Source organism: Amblyraja radiata, chromosome 1 (assembly GCF_010909765.2).
Source record: "Amblyraja radiata isolate CabotCenter1 chromosome 1, sAmbRad1.1.pri, whole genome shotgun sequence".
NCBI lineage: Eukaryota > Metazoa > Chordata > Chondrichthyes > Rajiformes > Rajidae > Amblyraja > Amblyraja radiata.
This window is the reverse complement of record NC_045956.1, coordinates 126,039,493-126,062,589: the sequence shown is the minus strand read 5'-3', so window position 1 is coordinate 126,062,589 and position 23,097 is coordinate 126,039,493. Positions and strand designations below refer to the sequence as shown.

Below are 23,097 nucleotides of genomic sequence, written 5' to 3'. Positions count from 1 at the left end.
TATTGAATGGCGGTGCAGGCTCGAAGGATCGAATGGCCTACTCCTGCACCTATTTTCTATGTTTCTATCCCGGGCTCTCTCTCTCTCCCTCTCCCCATTATGTGATCTCCCTGAGCCAGGAAGTAAATTGCCCGCAGCACGGAATTCAGCTCCCCATAGAGTAATATTAAGCTACCTATTATTGGGCACTAGATGGCACTGTTACTTTTTCTAATAAATTTTCTAATTATCTTAATTAGTGTGCAACTTTTGACACTGATGAGTTGCGAATTCCTTCTTAATGATATTTTATCTAAATCTGTGCCAAATTTCAGGTAGACACCAGACATGGATCACGAAAGTTAACTTCTAGACGCTTTTTCAATGCTCTGCCCACAGCCTATAAAAAATTAAAAGATATAACTTCATTTTTTTCAAATTTGGTTCACTTTCCAAAGAATGGTCCAAATACAATCAAGCCATACTCAAGTATATTAGAAACATAGAAAAATAGATGCAGGAGTAGGCCATTCAGCCCTTCGAGCCAGCACCGCCATTCAATATGATCATCCTTCTAAATTCCAGTGAATACAAGCCCAGTCGACATCCCGATAATTAACCTGGTGAACCTACACTGCACTCCCTCAAAAGGAATAATGTCCTTCCTCAAATTAGGAAACCAAAATTGCACACAATACTCCAGCTGCGGTCTCACCAGTACACATGCAGTAGAACATCCTTGCTCCTAAGCACAAATCCTCTCGCAATGAAGGCCAACATGCCATTAGCTTTCTTCACTGTCTGCTGTGCCTGCATGCTTACTTTCAGTAACTGATGTACAAGCACACCCAGGTCTCGTTGCACCTCCCCTTTTCCTAATCTGGCATAATTACGATAATAAACTGCCTTTGTCTTCTTGCCACCAAAGTGGATAACCTCACATTTATCCACATTTTACTGCACCTGCCACGCACCTGCCCACTCACCCAACCTATCCAAGTCACCCTGCAGCCTCATAGCATCCTCATCGCAGCTCACACTGCCACCCAGCTTTGTGTCATGCACAAACTTGGAGATGTCGCATTTAATTACTTTGTCTAAATCATTATAGGTAGAGCAAAGCTGAAGATATAGAGGGCAGAATATAGTTCTCAGCATTGTAGTGTCCCATAGGCAAAGTCCAATGCCCACAATGGTGTAGAGGTTAATTGGCTGGTACTTCAGTTCTTATTTTTAATAATCTTAGCATAGTTATTCTTTAGCTCTTGTCCATTTTCCCAGTACATCAATACCCCAAATTTCCACAACTCCGCTTTTAATGTACTCAATTAATTAGTATCCTCATTTCTCTGAGTCAACAAGTTTCTCTTCACATTAATTCTAAATTGCCCTTCAGTCCTGGACTTTTCTGACACGGAAGCATCTGATCAACACCAAGCCTGTCAAGTAATCTCTTAACTTTGTTTATCTCAGTAAGATAACAAGTCATTCTTCTAAATTCCAGTAAAAGTAAATCAATTTAATTTTCTTTCCTCGGATTGATTTCTAGGTTGAGGGAATTGACCTATTACGAAGTACAACAGAAAGGAAACCTAATATCATACTCTGTGGATAGAATTTTAGGTTTCAATAAATTATAATATTATTTCAGCTACAAGGACACTCTAATTTTTGGCTCATCGCCTAGTTCAAAATGATTTTCATACTCACTGGATCGAAGCGTTCTTCCATCTCAGAATCTTTTTCGGGTTCTTTGTTATCCTGATCGATTTCATCAGCATCACTCCCACTACTTGCTTCTTCTGCATATTGTAAAATCCAATCCTTCATGCTAACCTGCGAGCTTTCACTGTCAGCTACCTACCAAGACAATATAGACAATACAATTTAAGATTCAAAACTAGCTCTTTCTGAAGAATGATATCCGTGTCCGTTACAAAAAAATTGTACGAGTCTAGCATCCACTTCTAACTTCATAGATAACTGAAATGCAGGTACATAATAGGTACAAGGAAAAACTAAACCGGATGGGTCTCTTCTGGTGAAAGTGAAAGCTGAGACATTAAATAAAAAACACAATCAAGAAATAATGCTGCCAGTCATAGGAAATACTTTCACGTGAATCAGAGCAAAGTGGAAGCTATTGACTTGTCTCCAAGATATGAAAATAAAGAATCAGAAGATATGTTTCTATACACACAGGGAGAGACAAGAATAGGGAACTTATCACTGAAAGTTGAGAAAAATAGTACAAATGCACTTAAATGAGAAACTGGAAAGAAACAAAAGAATATACTAAAGTTTTGAAGTTAAGAGAGAGAACACACAAAGTAAGCATAAGCATTATTTAAATTTCCAATCTCAAAAAATTAAGAGTTTAATATTCTCACCTTGGCTTCAGGTTTCTCATCATTATTTTTACTGTCACATACTTCATGGTTTGATTCACATTTTACAGGCATTTGATATTTTGGTTTGCTCTTGGTCTCTTCCTCTTGAAGTTTCTGACTGAATCCATCAGGTAACAAATCTTTTAAAAGACATAATGTTTTTCTAAATGAATTTCTCTCTTATCCAATTCAAATCATTCTAGTTTAAATCACTGTAAATAAGGAAATATCTTTTTTTTTTTAAACCACTGAATATATATGGTTGATACAGTTGAATATGGTTATTACTTGGATATAATTTGATATCAACCAATATATACATGCAAAGATCCTGAATTCAATTGGCCCAAATGCAGACTCTCTTCTTTTACATATTGTTTTTAAACCTAAAATCATTTGTGGTAGGAGGAGCAAGTCATTTACTTAACACTTAATTTCCTTACAACTATTTAGCTTTACCTTGAACACAAGGACCTGGCGAGCTCTAAACTAATAGAATGTTCACTCTAAAATTAACAAAATACTTCCCTATTACTATAAACTTGGCTGCTGTTAACAGAGGTAGAGATGCTGCCTTACTGTGCCAGAGACCCGAGTTCAATCCTGACCATGGGTGATGTCTCTCAATCAAGGGTGATATCAAGAAAAGGATGGAAAAAGCTTTCTGTACATTACATGTATATGTACATGGCAGCATTGTGGCGCAGCTGGTAAAGTTGGTTGGTTGGCACGGACTCGGTGGGCCAAAGGGCCTGTGGCCACACAGTATCTCTTTAAAGAAAACCCTCTTTGGGCTGTCCTCTGTACCATTCCACCTATTTTGTAACACTAGATCACATGGGAATCAGGGAGAGCTGGCGAACTGGATACAAAATTGGCTTCGTGGAAGAAACCAGGTGCAGCAGGCAGTGAAGAAAGCTAATGGCACGTTGGCCGTCACAACGAGAGGAGTTAAGTATCGGAGCAAAGAGGTCCTTCTGCAGTTGTACAGTGCCCTGGTGAGACGCAGTTGAACGCAGTTTTGGTCTCCAAATTCGAGGAAGGACATTTTTGCTATTGCGGGAGTGCAGCGTAGGGGTTGGTGTAGGGGTGGGTGGGTGATGTGAGAGGGTGGAGTTATGTGGCGGGGGAGCGTGTGGGGAGGAGGGGGATGGGGGAAGTGGGTGTGTGGAGGGGGGGGCGTGTGTGGGGGGGAGGTGGGACTCACTCAGCGGCACCACACAGCACCTCCCAGCTCCACTCAGCGGCTTCCCCAACTCCACTCTTGCGGGCTCACTCAGCCCGGCTTGTGGGCTCAATTAGGACAGCCTGTGGACTCAGCCCCGCCCCCGGGGATTTATTCTCCTCTCCCCGGTGATTGACAGCGGGCGCCGGAAGGTGACTTCATGGTGACTGACAGGCGAGAAGAACAATCTGCTGATCTCATGATTTTTTAAACCTTCATAACTTTTGTAATATTCCACCGATCGGAACAAAACTTGGTGCGCTTGGCGCAGAGAACGGTAAGGTGCCGAAAAAATCCGTGCGCAAATTTTTTTTTTTAAATCCGGAAGAGGACAAGATGAGATCTTCAGTAATAGTATAGATAGATATAAAACTCTTAAAGGATTGGATACGCTAGATGCAGGAAACATATTCCCGATGTTGTCCAGAACCGAGGGCCACAGTTTAAGAATAAGAGGTAGGCCATTTAGAACTGAGATGAGGAAAAACTTTTTCACACAGAGAGTTGTGAATTTGTGGAATTCTCTGCCTCAGAAGGCAATGGAGGCCGATTCACTGGATGCATTCAAATGAGTTAGAGCTAGCGGATTCAAGGCATATGGGGAGAAGGCAGGAATGGGGTACTGATTGTGGATGATCAGCCATGATCACATTGAATGGCGGTGCTGGCTTGATGGGCCGAATGGCCTACCTCTGCACCTATTGTCTATGCATCGATGTAAAGCACAAAGTGGTAGTGGAAGAGTGCTTTTCGGAGTGGAGGCCTGTGCCTCAGGAATCAGTGCGGGGCCCATTGCTCTTTGTGGTTTCTATCAACAATTTGGATGAGAATGTACAAGGCATGATCAGTAAGTTTGCAGATGACACTAAAGTGGGTAGTATTGTAGCTAGTGAAGAAGGTTTGTCATATATTGCAGCTGGCTCTTGATCAGCTGGGCAAGTGGGCTGAGGAAGAGTTAATGAAAGTTAATGTAGATAAGTGTGAGATGCATTTGGGAAGCCAAACCAGGGCAGAACCTCACGGTGAATTGCAGGGCCCTGGAAACCTTTGTAGAGCAGAGGATTCTAGCAATACAGGTGCACAGTTCCCTGAGAGTGACTCACGTTTAAATAGGGTTTTTAAAAAGTCTTTTGGTACATTGGTCTTCATCCTGATCGAGGTATCATTGAAGTGGGCCGCTGGACGCTCTGCAGCTGCCAGGGGCTCGACTGGATCAGGCGCCACTCCAAAAGGCCGAGGCAATGGATCGGACGCGGCCTGCAGCGGCACAGACCAGTGGCGGACACCAACAACTTTGTTTAGCCAGGCCAAACCTACTATGCCACTAGATCTTTTTAACCGTTAAGTGTAACCACTTTTGACTTGAATCATGAAAAATGGCGGCAAAAGATGGTGACTGTTGTATACTGTCTCAGTGTACTATTCCTATATCCTCGTATTTTACCTTGAATGTGCTTATGTATTGTAATATTTTTACTGAACTGTATGCAAAGAAGAGTCAATGTACCCTGGTACATGTGGCAATAAAGTACCATTGAACCATTGGTCAGTTGAATTTAGAAGATGGGACATTGTATTATGGTTGCACAAGACGTTGGTGAGGCTATATTTGTAGTACTGTGTTCACTTTTGGTCATCCTGCTATATGAAGGTTGTCATTCAACTGGAAAGAGTGCAGAAAATATTTACAAGGATGCTGCCAGGCTTGAGGGGCTGAACTATAGGGAGGGGATGAGTAGGCTAGGACTTTATTCTTTAGAGCGCTGGAGGCTAAAGGTGATCTGTTGGAGGTGTACAAAATCATGAGAGGAATACATAGGCACAGAGCCTTTTACCCAAGGTAGGGGTATCAAAAACCAGAGGGCTTAGCTTTAAGGCGGGCAGGGCAAGATTTAATAGTATCAGTTATTATCCGTTTTTTTCCACTCAGAGGATGGTGGGTATATGGAATGAGCAGCCAGAGGTCACAGTTCAGGTAGGTACTCTAATGAACACTTAGACAAGTACAAGGATAGGAAAGGTTTGGAAGGATATCGGCCAAACATGGGCAATTGAGACTAGTTTAAATGGGCCATCTTGGTTGGCATGGACAGGTTGGGCGATAGTGCCTTCCATGTTGTATGACTCCAAGACTCGTAAATTTAAATGCTCTTCCCTTTCATTAGGGTGCTCGATATATTTTAACACAAGTCCAAGTACTGTGTCAAAAATATGACGCATAAAAATCATAAAATTATACTAAAAGATGATTGTCCCTGATCAGCCTATTACAGCCCAACAATTCAAGGGAATGAATCACTAATGGGCAGGTATGAAGAACAACCAGTAATTTCCAGAAATTGTGCACTACTTAATTCTTATTACATATAAATTCATTAATATCCCACAATCGATTCTTACTCAATTAACCTACCATCAGGAAGATTTAAACATAACCAATCCAAAGCTGAATGAAGGTCCCCACCATAAACAACAGTATTTTTCATGGCTTCTTCAATGTCTTCTGTCCGAAATGAAAATTCTTCCAAAGCTGAATATATATCCTGCACAGATAACTCAGTTTAATAAGAAACCTCACCTTAATATGTAACTATTCTTCACATCTTCAATCAGAATTAAAATTAAAAATAAAATTTCAAGACTCGAAATCCCTTGAGGAAAAGTTGTAATCTGAAGGAAACATTTACAGCATTAATAGATAATGCCAGGAAAGGCAATTACACCACAGATCCCCTCCCAATTTCAATACCATCCTGTAGAAACTGTAGATGTTGGTTTACACAAAAAGACACAAAGTGCTGGAGTAACTCAGTGGGTCAGGCAGCATCCCTAGAAAACATGGATAGGTGGTGTTTTGGGTCATGATAATCCTGACCCGAAACATCACCTATTGATGTTCTCCAGGGATGATGCCTAACCCACTGAGTTACTCCAGCACTTTGTGTCTTTTTGTTACTCCAGCACTTTCTCTCTTTTTACAAATACTATCCTAACTTTGAAACATACAATAAAGCTCTGATAGGTCAAATCCCCAAGGGCTTTGGTGATGTCAGGGCAGCAGATTTTCCAGATGGTTGAGTGGTATTCTCATTTATAACCAAACATGTCATCACTTTACTTTTTGTCCAACATTACAGAGAGTATAATACATTTTACAGTGAAGCTGCCGTTTAAAGAGAGCAGGAAATGTACAAGCACGCCAGACCATAGCTCCAGCCATAAACTGGAGTGGAGCTTTAGTGTAGTAGTTTTTTCATTAGTGCATGATCTAAATCATGGAACACTCTGCATAACTTTATTGTTGCAAAATATACTTTGTTTCGTTCAAGCTCCCATAATCTAACAGCCTCAGGACTGCATTGGTGTTGGACTAACAGATTTTCCAGACTTTGATTGATTGATTGAAAGATACAGCAAGGAAACGGGCTCTTTGGCCACCAAGTCCACACCGACCATCAATCATCCATTCACACTAGTTCAATGTTAGTCCACATTCACTCCTTACACACTCGGGCAAATTTAGAGAGGCCAATTAACTTACAAACCTTTGGACATTACTTATATTATACCAACACACTTATTTACAGCAGCAAAACAAATTATCAGACACTCAGGACAGGCATCTACTGAGGTAGCAGGATTGTCAACATTTCAGCTGTCTAACCCGCTGAGTTACTCCAGCTTTTTGTGTCTACCTTCAGTTTAAACCAGCATCTGTAGTTCCTTCCTAAACAATCTATTACCATTACCTGCAGCTTCTTAGCTGTAAGCCTTCCAGATATTGTTCCCGCTTTGCAATGGTGCACTTTGAATTGGTTGATCAATCCTATAACTTTTTTTTCCAATTCAGATTTAATGACCACCTGAAAAAAAAAATCATGTGATTTTTGTAAGATTAAACATTAATACATCATTACAATGGTCTAATACCAATAAATATTATAAATAACACTCACACACTCGCATTGCTATTAATGGGGGCACATTGTGCACCTGTAAAAAGTCAAATAATGAATGATGGGAAATTAATTAAAAATAAATAATTTGTCTGAAAATACCAGACAAGTATTATCCTGCTTACACTTTACAAGTGAAATAGAGTTATTACAAAAAAGAATAAATGACAATGCCATGCATATTTAACATTGACATTCATGAATGCAATTTTTATCCATTCTGGAATTTACATCTTGCAAATGTTAAATCATTTTACACCGCAAAATTGAAAATCAGCAGGAGACAGACTGACTTTTCATTTCTGAAATAGGTGGTATCTATGCTACTCATGCAATAAAAATATATGTTTCCTCCTTTGGCTGAAAACCAGTCAGTCAGCAGCAGCAACAATAACATGTATTTCTGATATATTTTGCATGAATGTTTTCATATCAATGAGCACAACAAAATACAAAAATCACCAAGTGTAGGCAGATTGGAGGTCTGGATACAATTGTTCAGAGAATACTGACTGTGTCATTATAAATCTAACCAAGCTAGAAGTGTAAAATCCCAAAGCGGTGCAGAGAATGGCAAACTATTTTTTTTTTTAAACCTTAAAAACTGTTAATTTTGAACTGTGAATTAAAAATTATCAAAATTATTCAACATTAATGAAAGCAAGGCGTTCGAGTTATACACCACTGCACAGAAAAATACGGACTAATTTAATCAAGAGATTGACACAAAATGCTGGAGTAGCTCAGCGGTACAGGCAGCATCTCTGGAGAGAAGGAATGGGTGACGTTTCTGGTTGAGACCCTTCTACAGACTGATGTCAGGGGAGTGGGCGGGACAGAGATAAAATGTATTCGGAGACAGTAAGACTGGTGGGAGAACTGGGAAGGGGGAGGGGGATGGAGAGAGAGGGAAACCAAGGGCTATTTGAAGTTAGAGAAGTCAATGTTCATATCGTTGGGGTGTAAGCTACCCAAGCGAAATATGAGGTGATATTTCTCCAGTTTGCGCTGGGCCTCAATGGAGGAGGCCCAGGACAGAAAGGTCAGATTGGGAATGGGAGGGGGAGTTAAAGTGCTGAGCAACTGGGAGATCAGGCAGGTTAAGGCGGACTGAGTGGAGGTGTTCAGCGAAACGATCGCCGAGCCTGCGCTTGGTCACACCGATGTACAGGAGTTGACACCTGGAACAGCAGATGAGGCTGGAGGAGGTGCAAGTGAACCTCTGCCTCACCTGAAAAGACTGTTGGGGTCCTTGGATGGAGTCGAGGAGGAAGGTAAAGGACAGGTGTTGCACCTCCTGCTGTTGCAGGGGAAAGCGGGGGGGTGGTTTGGGTGGGAAGGGACGAGTTGACCAGGGAGTTGCGGAGGGAACGGTCTCTGCAGAAGGCAGAAAGGGGTGGAGATGGGAAGATGTGGTCGGTAGTGGGATCCCGTTGGAGGTGGCGAAAATGTTGGAGGATTATATGCTGTTTTTTCTTTCTTTAACTAAGAGATACATGGACTTTCACCAGAAATTAGGATTCCTGTCATATGATATAGTCTTAATACTTGGAGATGACACAAATGCTCTGAGATACAAATTTGTCTTGAAAACATGCAATGTGTCAAAAAGCAGAATGTGTGGTACTTCATATCAGAAAGTTGATTTAATTACATTTCTGCAGGTTATTTTTAAGAACCATATTATCACAGGATTGCTTATTATCACCTTAAGAATGGATCTGTCCGAAGTTCCCGCAGTGCCAGGGTCATTTCCACATGTTGCACCAAAGCTATACATTTTTGGACCTAAGGACAAAAGTTTTTTTTAAATGTGTTAATTCTGCAAATATTGGTCGAATGCCCATTATATTACTATTTTGGATGCTGTTGTAGAACATTTTACACTCCCGTTTTGTTCAAATTATGTCAAAAGTGACAAATGAACAATACAGACCTCTTCCACTGGTCAGCAGTGGGAATGTTCACTAGTGACGGCATATTGCCCAGTTCCACTCCTCAAATAGTGAGCGTCTTGTGCACAAATTATTAACAGGGGAGTATTACTAACCCCTGCTGACATTCAAATGTGATTATTATTGCCAAACATCCTCCAGCGCCTGGTGTGGGAGCGGGAGACAACAATGATTATGATAAATTTAATTAGCTCAACCATGTAATTGGTGTGGTTACAAAGGTTAGTCAGAGACTAAAGGGCCTGTCCCACTTACGTGTCCTTGGCACGCAAATTACGCGACCTCGTGGTCGCATTGATGCATTGTATGGCCGCGCGGGGCCGGTCCCACTGAGAAACGCGGAGGGGTATGGAGTTGTGCGCGACATCGCGCGGGGCTCCGAAATCTTTGTAGTGAATGAAATCTTCGCGCGCCAACGGCCTGTCGAGGAACTGACGGCCAAAGTGGGACAGGCCCAAGACCCTGGCGCGACGCAACGTCTCACCTTCAACAGCAGCAGAAGCAGGCAAACGATCGCTGAACTCGAAATGAAGCTCACGGCCGTTGCAGTCCGGATCCGCCCCCACTCTACTCCCAGAGCGGGGCCAAGAAAATTGAAGATAGGCACATAATGCAGGAGTATGTCAGCGGGACCGGCAGCATCTCTGGAGAGAAGCAATGGGTGACGTTTCGGGTCAAGACCCTTCTTTTCAAACTGAAGAAGAGTCTCGACACGAAACGTCACCCATTCCTTCTCTCCAGAGATGCTGCCGGTCCCGCTGAATTACTCCAGCTTTGTGTCCATCTTCAAATAACGTCACGCGCTCCAGACGGCTGTGCGTACGCATGTAATCGTGCCCGACCTTCGCAGGACCGTCTCTGCTCAACGCGATCACGAGGTTGCGTAATTTGCATGCCAAGGACACGCAAGTGGGACAGGCCCTTAAGTATCAGTCATTAATGACTTACAATCCAACTCCCCAAAACGTTTCTGCCACCTAAAAGGCATCGACAAATGGGAGTGGCGGTGACGTCTGCCTCATGGTAAACTCTTTGTGCTGCTCAGACATGGCAGTCCTGTCCAACTGCTCTATGCACCTGGAATTTCCTTGGGAGGGTGAAGTGCTGTCCCTTCTATCTCCCAAGGGAAGTCACCTTCATCATCATGACCTGATCTACATCCTACCCGAGGCAGCCCTCTACCTAGCACTGGAGGAGCCACACACAGTGGTAAATAAAGACGAGATGGTGTGTCCTAACACCTTTCCTATCGTAGCTGGGGACTTCAACAAAGCCAGCTTTAAGAAATCATCCCCAAACTTCCATCAGCATGTGAACTGCAGCACCAGAGGATCAAATACCCTCAACCCCTGCTATTCTAACATCAAAGGTACCTATTGTACCATCCCTTGTCCTCACTTTAGGAAAGTAGACCACATGGTGGGGTGAGGTTTAATACTTGCAGGGGGAATATTTACTGATGGGCCGAAGGGACTCCTGGGCTAGTACAGGCCTGATGTGCCGAAGGGGCACTTCTAAAAAAAATCTCAGTGAAAGGCACTTTTTCTGGACTTTTCCTGGCCTGGCACGGGCCTTTTGGGCCAAAATGCTCTCCCTGGGCTAATACGGGCATTTTGGGCAAAAGGGGCTGGTTTCTCGGCTAATAGGGGCCTTGTGGGCCGAAATTAGTGGTTTCAGGCAGGCCAAACAACTCATTTCATTTCATTTCCAATTGCATTGCAGTTTCAAGCACAGGGCAGGCCGAATAGCTAATTGCATTTCACTTCCATTGTCATTGCAGTTTCAAGCACAGGGCAGGCTCAAGCCAAACAGCTCATTGCATTTTCACTTCACTTCCATTGCCATTGCACTTTCAAGTACGGGGCAGGCTCAAGCCAAACAGCAGATTGCATTTTCACTTCATTTCCATTGCCATTGGACTTTCAAGCACAGGGCAGGCTCAAGCCAAACAGCTCATTGCATTTTCACTTCATTTCCATTGCCATTGCACTTTCAAGCACAGGGCAGACTCAAGCCAAACAGCTGTTTGCATTTTCACTTCATTTCCATTGCCATTGGACTTTCAAGCACAGGGCAGGCTCAAGCCAAAGAGCTCATTGCATTTTCACTTCACTTCCATTGCACTTTCAAGTACGGAGCAGGCTCAAGCCAAACAGCTGATTGCATTTTCACTTAATTTCTATTGCCACTGCACTTTCAAGCACAAGGCAGGCTCAAGCCAAACAGCTCATTGCATTTTCACTTCATTTCCATTGCAGTTTCAAACACAGGGCAGGCCAAACAACATTTTCATTAAGGGCTAACAAATCATTTATTCAAGTACATTGCATAGTTTCCGTTCTGTAGTTTCCCAGCTCAGACAGAGAGTTGTGACCTCTCCCTCGCCTTGCAGACAGGCTGCGCCACGGCCACACTTCCGGGTTTTATAGTCCCTCCTCCCTCCCTCCAGAAGGGGCGTGGCCTTCATGGCGGTGATTGACAGGGGAGAGAACCTCAAGATTTTTTAAACACTAATAAGTCTTTTATTTTTCATCGATGGGAAAAATCCTCAGGGCCTGCGCAGCGGAGGAGGACTGAGTAAGATGGCCAAAAATTCACAGCCATCTGTGGTAGCGTTTTTTCTAAAATCAAAGCACAGTGCAAACAAGAAGTGGTCAAGATGAGACTTTTAATTATATAGATAAGTCAGAGTATATGAAGGAGATCTCCTGGACGTGCATATCTCTTAGGATCTGTCCTGGACCCAGCAATCATTTTAAAAAAAGCCCATCAAAGCCTCTACTTCGTTAGAAGATTGAGGTGATTTGGTATGTCGACGATTACTCTCGTGCTTTTACAGTTGTACGTTGGAGAGCATATTGATTGGTTGTCTCATGGCCCGGTTCAACAATTGGTATGCCCAGGAATAAAGATTACAAAAAGTGGCGAATACTGCCCGGTCCATCACAGAAACTGACTTCCCCACCATCAGAGGGATATAAGAGGCAGTTGCAAAAAGGCAGCCAGCATCATCAAGCACCTACACCACCCTGGCAATGCTCTCATTTAATTGGGAAGAGTCTGAAAGCTGGAACGTAAGGTTCAGGACAGCTTCTTTCCAATAACCATCAGGCTATTGAACACTACAAATTCTTACTAAACTCCAAACATTCTGGATTGTATTAGGGACTTTGGGCATTGTTTTGTTTTTGCACTGTATTGGGTCTTTTATTTATTAAACTACTTGTTTTGTTTGTTTGTTTGTTGTGTAATCTATTGAGTAGCAGCACAATCTATTGCAGTAGCAGCACAAACCTGTTGTTTTATTCAATAATTTATTGAAATTATTTTATTGTTCTGTTTTGGGACACATGACTATAAAATACACTTGACAATTCTGAATGATGGGCACATGGATATACAGAGTATAAACTTCCAACTCTCAATCAACTGTGTACCTACTGATCAACCACAAGAGCTTAGTTAATTCGCAACTGAATAATTTAATATATGCAGAAGCACAGTTTCTGTTGCAAGATCACATTCTGTTGTGAGATTTATTCATGTTTATGTCCCTATTTCTTTTCCACAAATGCTATTATAATATTTGTTTTATTCTTTACTGTACTGTTGCATTCTTCATATGATCCTGGGTGTGGAACACAATATTTTCCCCGACCTGATGGAAGTATATACAATTACGAGAGGCATGGTTTGGGTAGACAGTCAAAACCTTTTCCCCCAGGGTGGAAATGTCAAAAACTAGAGGGCACAGCTTTAAGGTGTGATTGGCAAAGTTTAAATGAGAAGTGCAGGACATGTCATTTTTACACAAAGAGTGGCAGATGCCTAGAACACGCTGCCAGTGGTGAAGGCAGATGCGATTGTGGCATTTAGGCACCTTTGGATGGGCACAGAGGGATATGGAACATGTGCTGGGGAATGAGAGTGGTATCATGGCATCATGTTCGGCACAGACATAGTGGGCTGAAGGGCCTGTTCCTGTGTACTGTTCTATATTAAACTTCAAGTTTTTCTCAACTGCCAAAATATCACAGCACTGCTACTCTGTTTCTTCACGATCATGTTATAATCATTTTGCTACAAAGGCCAATATACCATTTGTTTCATTCATACTTTGCTGTCCTGTTGCATTATTCACAATGTGGAACACAACATCTCCCCGACTGCTCTACAGAAAGCAGACAGGTTTGCCAAGATCTGCCAAGCGGGCCCGGCGACAGCACGATGAACCACAGGGCCGTGCAGCACAGACGCGGCCTGAGATCATCCTCCCCCACTCGGCCGCGGTACCTGTTTTAACTTTATTCTCCTTGGCGGTCGGTTTGGCGACGGGCGGCCGGGGACTCTGGCTTTTGTCGCTGTTGGCCGGCGGGGCCGCCTGCGGCCGCTGGAACCGGGCAGCCGCAGCCACGGCCGCCGCCTCGGCCCTTCTCTTCTTCTTGCCCCCCATCAGTCGCTCTCGGCTCGGCTCGGCTCGGCTGTAGCCCGACGCCCAACAAGGCCGCGCACCGCAGCACGCATGCGTCAGCGGCGACAACCCGCCGCAGGGCTTCCGAACAACGTGCTCGTCTCTAGAATCTTTGGTCTACAGCAAAGATCCTATAGCGGAGCGCTCCGCTATAAGACCTTTGCTACAGCAAAGGATCTTTGGTCTACAGGTCTGCTATAAGATCTTTGTACAGGTCTACTCAAAGATTATCCTCTAGTATCTTTGGGTCTGCTCACCCTGGGAAAGACACTGTGCTCGAGTGTTTCATTGTCATATTGACGAGTGTTTTATTGTTATATGTCCCGAAACGGAACAATTAAACTTTCACTTGCAGTAGCACAACAGTTATGTAAACAAACTACTCTGTAAAACCCATAATAAACAATAAAAAGTGAGTTACTCCAACATGTTATGTCTATCTTCGGTGTAAACCAGCATCTGCAGTTCCTCCAGTATATAAAACTGGCCAAAGGAGTGCGAAGTCAAAAATAATACACTCCCCAAGTCTATATAGTTCGGAGCCTATATTGATAAACTAATAAACTTGACGATATTTGGAGATTGTAGTGTAAGGAAGAAACTGCCCCTGAACCGGATGTTTCTTCCCAATGACAGGAGTGAAATGAGAGCAGGGACAGGGCTATGAGTGTGTGGATCTCTGGCCGCCTTTTTGAGGCAGTGATTCTTATATATCCCTTCGATGGTGAGGATCAAAGCTCTGCTATAAGATCTTTGGTGAGGATGTCAGTCAGTACCCGGGATGGACTGGGCAGTGTTCACCACTTTTTAACTCACGGGTCAGGATAGGTGACATTTTTGATTGGGACCCTTCTTCGGACTTAAGCACCTGCAGTTCCTTGTTTCTACCCTTAACCTGGGTTTAGGTTTATTATTGGTAGACAAAAATGCTGGAGAAACTCAGCGGATGCGGCAGCATCTATGGAGCGAAGGAAATAGGCAACGTTTCGGGCCGAAACCCTTCTTCAGTATCAGTCAGTATCAGTATATCTTTATTGTCATTTTCCTGAGTACTCACATACCCAGAGGAAACAAAGAAACGTTGCTCAACCAGTGTCCATTCAGTGTGCAGTACAAATAACAACAAATAACTAGAAATAAAAAACATATATCATGTTCAGACTGGTTTATTATTGTAATGTAAAAAAAAACATGCAATTTCAATCAGAACAGATAACAGAAATTAAATACAATCAAGTCAAACTCAAATACAAGAGACAGAGACACAAGGAAAGGAAGATACTGGTTTACAAAACGTAACATCACGTCTCCATGGACACAAAATGCTGGAGTAATGTAACAGCGGGGCAGGCAGCATCAAATATATGGTAGGTACACAAAAATGCTGGGGAAACTCAGCGGGTGCAGCAGCATCTATGGAGCGAAGGAAATAGGCAACGTTTCGGGCCGAAACCCTTCTTCAGACCCGAAACGTTGCCTATTTCCTTCGCTCCATAGATGCTGCTGCACCCGCTGAGTTTCTCCAGCATTTTTGTGTACCTTCGATTTTCCAGCATATGCAGCTCCTTCTTGAGCATCAAATATATCTTTGGTCAGCGTCTCTGGAGAGAAGGAATGGGTGACGATTCGGATCGAGTCCCTTCTTCAGACTGTGATGGCTTCTGATCCAAACATCACCCATTCCTTCCCTCCAAAGATGCTGATGTCCCGCTGTTACTCCAGCATTTTGTGTCTATCTTCCATGTAATCCAGCATATGCAATGCAGTCCGTTCATACACAGCATCTGCCCCAGCTGTGTTTGGAAATAGCGAATGGCTGGATTGCCTCTCTCTCTCTCTCTCTCTCACACACACACACAGTGCGCCTGCGGCTGCTGCCGGCTGGTTATGTAGTTCCTGTCCGGCCACCGTGCCCGTGCCTTCCCGCCGCGGAGGATTGTGGGTCGCCTGGGTGGAGATGGCGGACGCGTTCGGGGATGATCTGTTCAGCGTGTTCGAGGAGGACCCGTCCAGGAAGGCCAAGGCCAAGGCTGCGGGCGGCGCTGGAGGAGCAGGGAAAGCGGGGTAAGAGAAGCTCTCTGCTGGTTTCACCGTTGACAAAGTGGCACTGATAAATACCGCTGAAGGTAAAGGTGAAAGTGACCCAACAAGCGGCGCGTGTGAACTCAGCTGCAACCTGGGCCATGCTGAAGGATGAATGCAGACGCGATCAGATGAGGGAGGGTCTCTGGTTGAATGTGAAGCCCTTTGCATAGGTAGAGGGATAAACTTGTGATAGTCATTGCAATGAAAGCTGTCTTCTACAGGGCAGTTAGGGCATGTGTAGTCATACAGCCTTTCGGCCCAATTTGCCCCAGCTACGCTAGTCCCATCTGCTTGTATTTGGTCCATATCCCTCCAAACGCGTCCCATCCATGTACCTCTCTAACAGTTTCTTAAACGTTGGGATCGTACCAGCCGCAACTATCTCCTCTAGCAAAGGTAGACAAAAAATGCTGGAGAACCTCAGCGGGTGGGGCAGCGTCTATGGAGAGAAGGAATAGGTGACGTTTTGGATTGAGTCCCTTCTTCACACTGATGGGGAATGGGGGGGGAGGGAGAAGAAAGGAAGTAGGCAGAGAAAGTAGGATGTGGGAGAACTGGGAAGGGGGAGGGGACGGAGCGAGAAAGCAAGGGCTATCTAAAATTAGAGCAGTCAATCTTCATACTGTTGGGGTGTAAACTACCCAAGTGCAATATGAGGTGTTGTTCCTCCAATTTGCACTGGCCTCACTCTGGCAATTGAGGAGGCCCAGGATAGAAAGGTCAGATTGGGAGGGGGAGTTGACCTGCTGAGCAACCCAGCAATCAGGTTGGTTAATATGGACTGAGCGGAGGTGTTCAGCGAAGCGATCACCGAGACTGCGCTTGGTCTCGCTGATGTAGAGAAGTTGGCACTTAGAACAGTGGATGCAATAGATGCAGAAGAAGATACTTCTAGCCTGATGTCAAGGGAGGGGGTGGGACAAAGGTAGAATGTAGTCGGAGACAGTAAGACTAGTGGGAGAACCGGGAAGGGGATGGAGAGAGAAAGCAAGGGCTATCTGAAGTTAGAGAAGTCAATGTTCATATTACTGGGGTGTAAACTACCCAAGTGAAATATGAGGTGCTCTTCCCTCAATTTGCGCTGGGCCTCACTCTGACAATGGAGGAGGCCCAGGACGGAAAGGTCAGATTGGGAATGGGAAGGTGAGTTGAAGTGTTAAGCACCAGGTAGGTTAAGACGGACTGAGCGGAGGTGTTCAGTGAAACGATCGCCGAGCCTTCGCTTGGTCTCGCCGATGTAGACAAGTTGACACCTGGAACAGCGGATACAGTAGATGAGGTTCGAGGAGGTGCAAGTGAACCTCTGCCTCACCTGGAAAGACAGTTTGGGTCCTTGGATGGAATCGAGGGGGGAGGTAATGGGACAGGTGTTGCATCTCCTGCAGTTGCAGGGGAAAGTACCTGGGAAGGGGGTGGTTTGGGTGGGAATGGACGAGTTGACGAGGGAGTTTCAGAAGGAACGGTCCTTGCGGAAAGCAGAAAGGGGAAGATGTGTCCAGTAGTGGGACCCCGTTGGAGGTGGCAAAAATGTTTGAGGACTATATGCTGTATATGAGATATGACTCCATGACTCTATAGGAGGCATACAGCATGCTTGCCTTCATTGCTTGGGGCATTGAGTGTAAGAGTCAGGAAGTCATGGTGCAGCTTTATAGGACTTTGATTGGGCCACATTTGGACTATTGTGTGCAGTTCATAAGTGGTAGGAGCAGAATTAGGCCATTTGGCCCATCAAGTCTACTCCGCCACTCAATTATGGCTGATCTAACTTTCCCTATCAACCCCATTCTCCTGCCTTTTCTCCATAATCCCTGACACCCGTAATAATCAAGAATCTGTCAATCTCTGCCGTAAAAATATCCATTGACTTAACCTTCACAGCCTTCTGTGGCAATGAATTCCACAGATTCACCACCTTGCTTCCACAGTTCTGGTTGCCCCATTACAGGAAGTGTGTGGAAACTTTGGAGAGGGTGCAAAAGAGGTTTACCAGGATCCTGCCTGGATTAGAGAGTATCAGGGGAATTTGGGCAAACTATGATTGTTTTCTCTGGAGTGTTGGAGGCTGAGAGGAGATCTGATAGAAGTGTATAAATACATAGAAACATAGGTGCAGGAGTAGGCCATTCGGCCCTTCAAGCCTGCACCTCCATTCAATATGATCATGGCTGATCATCCAACTTAGTATCCTGTACCTGCCTTCTCTCCATACCCCCTGATCCCTTTAGCCACAAGGGCCACATCGAACTACCTCTTAAATATAGCCAATGAACTGGCCTCAACTACCTTCTGTGGCAGAGAATTCCAGAGATTCACCGCTCTCTGTGTGAAAAATGTTTTTCTCATCTCGGTGCTAAAAGATTTCCCCCTTAGATAGGGCAGTCAAATCCTTTTCCCAAGGTGAAAATATGAAAGACTGAAGAGCATGAAAGATGAAAAGTTTAAAGTAGCTGTGCATGGCAAATTCTTCTTACACAGAGGATGGTGGTTGACTGTTGTGCACTTCCAGGGTTGGTGGTGTAGGCAGATATGACACTGGGGTTTAATCATCCTACCAACCAGAGAGCAGTGCTGAACTACTATCTACCTCTTTGGTGACCCTCGGACTATTCTTGATCAGACTTTGCTGGCTTTACCTTGCACTAAACGTTATTCCCTTATCATGTATCTATACACTGTAAATGGATTGATTGTAATCATATATTGTCTTTCTGCTGACTGGTTAACACACAACAAAAGCTTTTGACTGTACCTCAGTACACGTGACAATAAACAAAAGTGCACTGAAGAAGACTTCTGACGTTGTAAAACTCAAGCAACAGCAATAAAAGGAGAGACTTGGTTTGCAAGTGTGTGTTATTGTCAACAGACTTGCCATTGAAAGTACTGTGTTAGCTTGTGTAATGGAAATAAGAATTTAAATAATTTTAAATAAATTAATAAGACAAAATCAATCTGTCACCTCAATGGCATTATGGATGCCACTAGCTGTAACCAATTCTCATCAAATGTTGTTTTTCTTTAATAACTCATCAGTAGTATTTTTGTTAACATAGTAGCGTGTCCAAGGTTACAAGTGGAAAGCAGAAGATTGGGGATGAGAGGCAAAAATAGATTAGCATGATCGAATGGCGGAACAGACTCGATGAGCCAAATGTCCCAAGTCTCCTATGTCTTTATGATCTAATTATTTGTGTATTGAATCAAGAAACACATGTAGACTTGTGCAGGTGTGGATTTGTATAGCAGCCAAAAGTCTGTAAATGGAGGGTAGAAAGGTTGAAGTGTTTTTGAAGGGAAGTGAGAGGAGAGAATTATGCTATGGAAAAAGTTGTAAATCTTAATCTACTTCCTAAATGATTAAGAATGTAACCAAGTGAGGATGGAGATGTGGAAGAGTAGAGCTGTGGAAAAATGATAGGGTTCAATGATTAAATAATGGCAAAAATCAAAATAAAGTTCATACTCGATTATATGAGCACAGAGCACAGATTATATTTCACAGAGACCAGTTAAAATGGAAATGATAAATTGAAGTTGGGTTTACAATGCATGTATGTGAATGTGTGGTTAAATAAGGTCATTGAGCAATTGGTACAGATATTCCCTTTGGGAATAATATGTGGTAATAATAACAGGGAAGTCATACCGTAGATAAATATAAGCAAACTATACACCACAGGTAGTCCAAAAAGAAAATAAACAAACTACAGAATATAGTATTACAGCAACAGAAAGTCCAGATTTTTTACAAAAATGCAGGGCCACAAGTTGGATTGGACAATTGGGGTTACACCCTTAGGTTACGAGAAGTCCTTTCAGTCTTAAAACAGCAAAGAGGAAACTTCCAGAATCTGATGGTATGTGTCGTCAAAGGTCCTGAACATGAAGAAGTGGAATGTACCAAGGCACTAAAAGACTAGTTTACATCTTTTCTCTTCACTGGGGAAGAGACAGTTGGTATACTTTGAAACTTGATGGTATAAAACTGAACATAAAATAGGTAAATCACCAGTGCTATTGAGGGTACACTTTGGGGTCTGAAGGAAATACAGGAGGAAATCGCCAGGGCAATGAGTTTCATTTTCAGTGCAATTTGACTATGGAGGGTGATGGTAGAAACATAGAAAATAGGTGCAGAAGTAGGCCATTCGGCCCTTCGATCCTGCACCGTCATTCGATATGATCATGGCTGATCATCCAACTCAGTATCCCATCCCTGCCTTCTCTCCATACCCCCTGATCTTAAATATAGCTAATGAACTGGCCACAACTACCTTCTGTGGCAGAGAATTCCACAGATTCACCACTCTGGGTAAAAAATGATTTCCTCATCTCGGTCCTAAAAGACTTCCCTCTTATCCTTAAACTGTGACCCCTAGTTCTGGACTTCCCCAACATCGGGAATAATCTTCCTGCATCTAGCCTGTCCAACCCCTTAAGAATTTTGTACGTTTCTATAAGATAGCCCCTCAATCTTCTGAATTCTAGCGTGTACAAGCCGAGTCTATCCAGTCTTTCTTCATATGAAAGTCCTGCCATCCCAGGAATCAGTCTGGTGAACCTTTTCTGTACTCCCTCTATGGCAAGAATGTCTTTCCTCAGATTAGGAGACCAAAACTGTACGCAATACTCCAGGTGTGGTCTCACCAAGACCCTGTACAACTGCAGTAGAACCTCCCTGCTTCTATACTAAAATCCTTTTGCTATGAATGCTAACATACCATTTGCTTTCTTCACTGCCTGCTGCACCTGCATTCCTACTTTCAATGACTGGTGTACCATGACACCCAGGTCTCGTTGCATCTCCCCTTTTCCTAATCGGCCACCATTCAGATAATAGTCTACTTTCCTGTTTTTGCCACCAAAGTGGATAACCTCACATTTATCCACATTATACTGCATCTGCCATGCATTTGCCCACTCACCCAACCTATCCAAGTCACCTTGCAGCCTACTAGCATCCTCCTCACAGCTAACACTGCCCCCCCAGCTTCGTGTCATCCGCAAACTTGGAGATGTTGCATTCAATTCCCTCATCCAGATCATTAATATATATTGTAAATAGCTGGGGTCCCAGCACTGAGCCTTGCGGTACCCCACTAGTCACTGCCTGTCATTCTGAAAAGGACCCGTTTACTCCTACTCTTTGCTTCATGTCTGCCAGCCAGTTCTCTATCCACATCAATACTGAACCCCCAATACCGTGTGCTTTAAGTTTGTATACTAATCTCTTATGTGGGACCTTGTCGAAAGCCTTCTGAAAGTCCAGATATAACACTGGTTCTCCCTTATCCACTCTACTAGTTACATCCTCGAAAAATTCTATAAGATTCGTCAGACATGATTTACCTTTCATAAATCCATGCTGACTTTGTCCAATGAATTCACCATTTTCCAAATGTGCTGCTATCCCATCTTTAATAACTGACTCCAGAATTTTCCCCACCACTGATTTTCCCCACCACTGACTGGCCCGTGGTACTGGTAGTAATCCAGAGATTATTACCTTTGAGGTCCTACTGTTAAGTTTATCTCCTAGCTCCCTAAATTCACCTTGTAGGACCTCATCCCTTTTTTTTAACCTATATCGTTGGTGCCAATATGCACCACGACAACTGGCTGTTCACCCTCCCCTCCAGAATGTTCTGCAGCCGTTCAGTGACATCCCTGACCCTTGCACCAGGGGGGCAACATACCATCCTGGAGTCTCGTTTGCGGCCGCAGAAACGCCTATCTATTCCCCTTACAATTGAATCCCCTATTACTATTGCCCTTCCACTCTTTTTTCTCCCCTCCTGTGCCGCAGAGCCACCCATGGTGCCATGAACTTGGCTGCTGCTGCCTTCCCCTGATGAGCCATCTCCCCCAACAGTATCCAAAATGGTATACCTGTTTAGGAGGGAGATGACCGCAGGGGACTCCTGCACTACCTGCCTACTGCTTTGCTGGCTATTGGCCACCCATTCCCTTTCTGTCCTCTTACCTTTTACCTGCGGTGTGACCAACTCACTGTACGTGCTATTCACGACTTTCTCAGCATCGTGGATGCTCCAGTATGAATCCAACCGCAGCTCCAATCGTTCAATGCGGTCTGCCAGGTGCTGCAACTGGACACACTTCCTGCAAACATAGTCACCAGGGACACCGACCATATCCCTGATCTCCCACATGTTGCAGGCTGAGCAAACCACAGGGCCAATCTCCACTGACATAGCTTACTCCCAAATTAACTCAACTCCCTCACACTATAAAAATCTTTATCCTTTAAACTGTACCTTTACTAATAAATACTGTACCCTTAACTCACAGAACCCTCAACTCACTGAACCCTCAACTCACTGAACCCTCAACTCACTGAACCCTCAACTCACTGAACCCTCAACTCACTGAACCCTCAACTCACTGAACCCTTAACCTGAAATCAGAAATGTAAACCTGGGGTTGCACCCAATCAGCTGCTTCCTCTGGTCCTCTTCCACCAATCAGAGGCTTCCACCAGACCCCCTTCTCTGGAAGTGGAGATGGAACGCTGCAGATTGGGTAACTCCTCCTCTCACCAACGGTTCCCGGGCCTCTTCAGTAGAGGACTGAAGAGTGGCTAATGTTACTACTTGTTAACAAAAGGGGGTGAGGATAAACCAGGCATGGCAAGTCGGTCAATTCTACCTGTGAGTGGGAAAGCTTTTAGAAACATTGATCTGGGACAGGTACAATAGTCACCTGTGGAGGAAAATGGATTGAATAAGACAAGATGGCATGAATTTAAGGGCAAATTGTTTAACTGATGTGATCAAATGTTTTGATGAAGTAATTGTTATTGTTGAGGGTAATGCATTGTGACAGGGGCTGTTCCCTCGGATGCTGCTCTGATCCCAATTACTGGCTGATAGGCCAGGAGAGGCCAATCCCCAGCAACATTGGTATTGGCTGTGTCCAATTAGTTGAGATTGGTTTGGCCACCTGAACCTCGTCCGCCTTCTCCTTATAAACCCAGGGGAGAAGGTGAGTGAAGAAGCAGAAGAGAAATAGGAAG

The 23,097-nt window shown here is 43.9% G+C and overlaps 2 protein-coding genes across 2 annotated transcripts in view; one reads left to right on the top strand and one right to left on the bottom strand.

Annotated features, from left to right (window-relative positions):
• dhx29 (DExH-box helicase 29) overlaps nucleotides 1–14,039 on the bottom strand; it is a 71,524-nt gene extending 57,485 nt beyond the window's left edge. The window contains exons 1-6 of the mRNA XM_033030613.1: nucleotides 13,799–14,039; nucleotides 9,259–9,338; nucleotides 7,344–7,457; nucleotides 6,008–6,137; nucleotides 2,370–2,509; nucleotides 1,690–1,839 (exon numbers count right to left, since the gene is read on the bottom strand). Coding sequence (XP_032886504.1) covers nucleotides 1,690–1,839; nucleotides 2,370–2,509; nucleotides 6,008–6,137; nucleotides 7,344–7,457; nucleotides 9,259–9,338; nucleotides 13,799–13,958 — 774 coding nt within the window. The 5' untranslated portion in view covers nucleotides 13,959–14,039. The remainder of the gene's footprint in view (nucleotides 1–1,689; nucleotides 1,840–2,369; nucleotides 2,510–6,007; nucleotides 6,138–7,343; nucleotides 7,458–9,258; nucleotides 9,339–13,798) is intronic.
• Nucleotides 14,040–15,916: 1,877 nt separating this feature from the next.
• mtrex (Mtr4 exosome RNA helicase) overlaps nucleotides 15,917–23,097 on the top strand; it is a 93,033-nt gene continuing 85,852 nt past the window's right edge. Inside the window, exon 1 of the mRNA XM_033030568.1 lies at nucleotides 15,917–16,040. Coding sequence (XP_032886459.1) covers nucleotides 15,934–16,040 — 107 coding nt within the window. The 5' untranslated portion in view covers nucleotides 15,917–15,933. The remainder of the gene's footprint in view (nucleotides 16,041–23,097) is intronic.